The sequence below is a fragment of the Sitodiplosis mosellana genome, unplaced genomic scaffold, assembly GCF_009176505.1.
Source record: "Sitodiplosis mosellana isolate CC-2019 unplaced genomic scaffold, AAFC_SMos_1.0 Smas_scaffold_6226, whole genome shotgun sequence".
Taxonomy (NCBI): Eukaryota; Metazoa; Arthropoda; class Insecta; order Diptera; family Cecidomyiidae; genus Sitodiplosis; species Sitodiplosis mosellana.
In genome coordinates this window covers 10,122,420-10,127,614 of record NW_022601467.1, presented here as the reverse complement: position 1 = coordinate 10,127,614, position 5,195 = coordinate 10,122,420, and the positions used below count along the sequence as shown (strand labels likewise).

The window sequence follows — 5,195 nt, the reverse complement described above, 5'->3', positions numbered from 1 at the left end:
AAAAACTATAAATATGAGAAAAATATATATTATATACATATATATATCAAATCTGTTAAAGTTGCCTAAAAATGCTTTTGTTTAGTGAGAAAAAAAGGACAAAATTATTGTGAATTATACCACTTAATGATATTGATAAATAAATAGTGTATTCTACTCTACTTTTCTCAAATGGTTTTATTTCGTTTATTTTCACAATGATCGCATTATTTCTGGTCGTTATTCGAAATGGAGAGAGAGAGAGAAAGAGAGAGAGGTTTATGATTGGTTACGCCGGTCATGTGGATCGGATCCTATAATTAGCTGCTCTAGTTAAGAATACTTCCCTTTTACGATTGTATGCTGCAGGTACAAAGGATTGGGCGGGAGTCAGCGACAGGAAATCTGTCTCTTGAAAGTAATTTGGTTGTCATTGCGCCGGCCAAATGGACGAGCGAATAAACTCAAAAATTGTTCGTTCTGAAAACTGTTCTTGTGCGCCGACTAAATTGAACGAAACGCCAAATTGAATATAAAAGACAGCGAAAACAGAATGAAAAAAAAAACTGACGAAAACACTTGGCCAAACAATTACGGACGATATGTATTTAATCATATGGGGTCCACTCGTGATCGTGTGCGAAGCAAGCGCGTCAATTATTTTTTTTCTTCACTTGTTTTCTTCTCATTTCATGTTCATTCGACGCATGCTGCAAATATATGTGAATAGTTGCGCTCAATGATGCCCATGTCCCCATGTGCACATACGAAACCCGAATCGAACAGCAGCGGCGGCGTCGTTGTCGAAATCGAAAATCACATCAAAGAAACAAATAGACAAAAAAAGACATTCATAAAATCATTTATGACAATCGAAGTAAAAGATTCGTGTAGTAAAGCTGGCTCTGGTGCTGCTGCTGCAGCAGCAGGTTAGAAGAGGTAGAGATATAAGCGTACAACTACACTTCGCCACACACAACTTAAAATCGGGCTAAGTGTGTTGAAGCCGAATGTGTGAGGCGTGAACGAAAACCAACAATAATAACAGCTATTAGTATAACCGATTTTGGACGACAACACACACAAAAACAGAGCAAGCGAGCGAGAGAGAAAGAGCACAAGCAAACCGATCGTTTCGTCTCTCAAAAACACCGATTACAGAAAACCGAAACATTTTAATGTTGTTACTGTTTTTTTTTTGCTCTTCTGTTGTTCGAAAATAATTTTCAGTTGAAATTATACTTTCGAATGAGCGAGACACGACCTTTCTGGCTGGCGTTCATTTCTCATCGTGTCTACCGTGTTTAATATATTTATATACAAATTTGTACGTCTTTTTTGGCACGTTTTATATCTTTGTGTGAACGATAGAATGAAGAAAAAAATCCGTTTTTTCCCGTAAATTTGTTTGGATGAAATGGAACACACATCGATCAGTCCGCAGCGATATCAGCAGGGAAAAAAGTGAGCAAAGTGATGTGCCACAGAATGGAACGGCCGCATATCTACATCGGAATCATTCGTGTGTGTACATTTATTAATAGAAAGAAAGTTTGAAATGTTCAAATCCGCTTTTGATTGATCGACGAAAAAATTCAGACGGAATTTGTGACCGAAAAGAAACAAACACAACAACGTTCGTACAAACCAAATTGAAACCAAATTCAGAACAAAGAATTTCACGTTCCATACCCATTCATTGCGGGTACCGAAAATATTTAGTGTATGTGGAAAACCCAAAGGGAAAAAACAACAAAGATAGATAATAAAATACACCAACGTTTTTATCAACCGAACATACACGGCTGACAATTGACGGAAGCATTTTTGGAGCAAGTACAGTTTTGGAATGCAAAATAAAAGGTGAAATTGAGTTCAAAAACAAAAAATATTATTCATTTTTCTGCTTCGATACAAGTTCAGTGTTATTATTATTGTTATTGTGGCCAAAATATAAATACACCAAGCACCAATCCCATCATACGATCAAACGGAACAACAAATCTTACTCTTTTTTTTCTCTTCTTCTTCTTTCATTCGTTCGTTTTAACACACCGACAACACATAGACAACAAAAAGCTATAGAGTCTAGCACCGATCATTTTACAATAGTTTTCAATCGATATTATTGTATCGATTCCCAGTTTTTATTTGCCATTCTAGACGATTGATCGGTCGCTTTGGTTAGTTTGTCTCTTTTCGAGCGTTACGCAAATATTATTTCGAGTTTTATTTCATGCGCAACATATGTTGTTGTTTATATAAAGTATGTACGGCATTGTGTTGTTTTATTTCGGAATAAAATTATCAAACGAAAAGTGTCGCACTTTTTTCCACCTCTCTCTCGCTCGCTCTTTCTCGCCTTCTGTTGACAATTTTCGAATTTTCTGTGACTGTGTGACTGTGCGTGTAACGATTCTGAAAAAAATATGCACAAACAAAACAAAACAAATCATGAAATTCATATGAGTCGAGGGAATTTTTGTTTTCTCTGTCCGCTTTTGGCACATTTCATTGACTTGGCTTGAACAAACGAACGCATCGCTACGCATTACTTAATTTTTATAATATTGTTTTGATTTATTATTATTCATTTTGTGATGTTATTAAACGCGGGTGGTGGCAATGGAGTTGCATGAACTTTCATCTGTTGATATTGGATTGGTGCATATAAATCAAATGCACGCTTTTTACGCATTCCGTCACAAAGTGCACGTCATGACAATCGATTTCTTCTAAATTACACATTCCTTAGTCGATTTATCAATTGTAAACACACACTGATAAAATGAAATGCTGAACTTTAAACGAATTTTCAATGAAACTATCTTAGACAAATGCATTCATCACTATCACGAATCATGAGATAACGTATTCGACTATTTGAAATGACCCATTGGCCCATTTCTAATGGAACGCAAATTGTTTATTCGGGTTCATTGAGAAGAAAAAAAAAATGAAACTGTTGAACATATAACTAAAATGATAGAAGTAAATAAATGAACAAATTTAATATTCCGTGACAGTAATTAACGTTTTGTGGCTTTCATGTTATCTAAATCTTCGCAGATAGAGAGTTTGTGCGGTGAAATGGCCAATTAGCGTAGTGAACAGAAAAAAAGAGCGCAAACATTCAGAGAGATATTGAACTGGGACACATAAAAGACATATTGGAAAAAGAAAAATGGCACAAGCATCAGCAACCACAACAACCGTTAATCAAAATGGAATCGCTCGAAAAATGGACGATATGAATAATCATTTGTCGTCATCGCCACGACGAACGGCCATTGGAAAGCCATCGCTACGATTGTCGATTCCAACGATAGAACAAATTGCCGAGACAAAAAACCAAGCGAAATTAAATCAAACAGATCCGGGTAATAAAAAGTCCGGCTCATTTGTTAAGCGAATGATTGATAACTGCAATCATTCGGGCCAATTACCGTCGAACGTCGACATCATCACAAATAGCGACGGCCCGTCGAATAGTGAACATGCTGCCGAAGTATGCGACATGAATCGTGTAAAAAGTGTCATTGAGAAATTAGACAAGAATAAGCGAATGAGCATCGCAAATGGTAAATCGCCCACAGATGTTATGATGGCATCCGCCAATGCTACCGCTGCTGCTGTCGCTATCGATGTCGATAAGAAATCAACGAGAAAACCAAGCATCGAAATACACATGGAAGAAGATAAAAGTGCTAAAGACAACGACGATATCGCTTGTGCCATTGAATCAAACGGTGTACAGCTAGACAATTTTCTATCATATTCAAAATTCGAGAATGACTTCAAAAAGCGAATCAACGAACTTAATTCCAGTCGACTTGATGCACAATCGCATGGTACGAAAATTTCCACCATTCAACTTCATCTCACACACACAAAAACACACTCAATTGATTAGCGATGCCGTTTCTCTTTCTCTCACACACAGATCATCACCTGCCAATATTGACACAAATCAAAAGTATTTCCACATCGACACCCAACACACCCATGCACATCCCGAAGCCTCACCTCAATCGGATCGTCAGCCTCAGCCCGACCATTCATTATAAATTAGAGCAACACATTGTAAGTGATACAAATCTTTTAATTTCCACAATTTCACACCGTGTGTGCTAAGAAACACGGCTCAAATCTGGTATAAATTGGCCGCGTTGAACACGGTGTAGTGATTACCCTACAAATTGAAGCAAATTTAACGAAAGAAAAAAGCGCAGTGTGCTGAGTACAGTCTGTGTGCTGCAAATAAAAACCAGGCAACGTTCCTGAACTGTTTTTCTTTTAAATATAAACACACAACAAACAAGAATAATTACTGTATTATTATGTGCATGAATAAATGATAGGCTTTGATCATGAATGTGATGTAATTAAATGTAATTGAACAGTTTAAAAGCCCTGTCATTATCTCTATCTCACTATGCAATGCGTTGCATTTGATTCATTCAAGCGATTTATTGAGCAGATTCCGAAGACATCAAAATTCAAACAATGTTTAATCGTTCGTATTATTATAAACAAAATCGTTGACTGGCATCAATCACAGCGTTGTTCTTTTTATTTCTTCTTGCTGCTTTAATCGATTCAATGTGTGTCCGTATCGTGAGCGCATCGTCAGCATGTCAAACGCCATAAAATTTACGGTTTATATTTGCATTGCTTGACAGCATGGGGCACAAACAGAGAAAAGAGATTCAGGCAGAAGCATTAGCACGTATTTTCTTCTTCTTCTTCTTATTTTCTGAAAAAAATTCTCATAATTTTCATTTGATTTTTTTTTCCTTCGTCTTCTGTGTGTACGTTGTCAAAATCATCGCTCCCATTGATTTGATCGCCGATTCAGTGTGAGCACAAACATAGTTTATGTCAAGGTGCATTGTACACATTTATCTCGTGATGCTGACTGCAAAGTCGGACTCTTACACCGCTAATTATGCGGTCTGAAAGAAAAAATTAAACGAGGAATAAATTATAAGCAAAGTCATTTAGACACAGGTCTCAATGAGGTCAATGTGTGTGCTGTCTTCGTTCCCGTTGTCACTTTGTCTGCCTGTTGAACATTCCCATTGATGATTTGTTTTTTTTTTCGATGGTATTTCATTTTAATCACACTCAATACTGATCGCACCTTGTGCATTTCTCACTTAACGGCAAACATCCTTTGGCGCTCGGTCCCGAGGACTTCACATTTCTCCACCTAA

At 36.9% G+C, this 5,195-nt stretch overlaps 1 protein-coding gene across 2 annotated transcripts in view; it reads left to right on the top strand.

The window, feature by feature from the left end:
- Nucleotides 1-849: 849 nt before the first annotated feature.
- Nucleotides 850-5,195, top strand: part of LOC129579204 (NAD(+) hydrolase sarm1) — an 18,278-nt gene continuing 13,932 nt past the window's right edge. The window contains exons 1-3 of one of the 2 annotated variants that reach the window (XM_055469011.1): nt 850-1,842; nt 3,049-3,830; nt 3,923-4,062. In XM_055469011.1, the coding sequence (XP_055324986.1) occupies nt 3,164-3,830; nt 3,923-4,062 (807 nt within the window). In that variant the 5' untranslated portion in view covers nt 850-1,842; nt 3,049-3,163. The remainder of the gene's footprint in view (nt 1,843-3,048; nt 3,831-3,922; nt 4,063-5,195) is intronic. The other variant, XM_055469012.1, reaches the window with a different exon arrangement.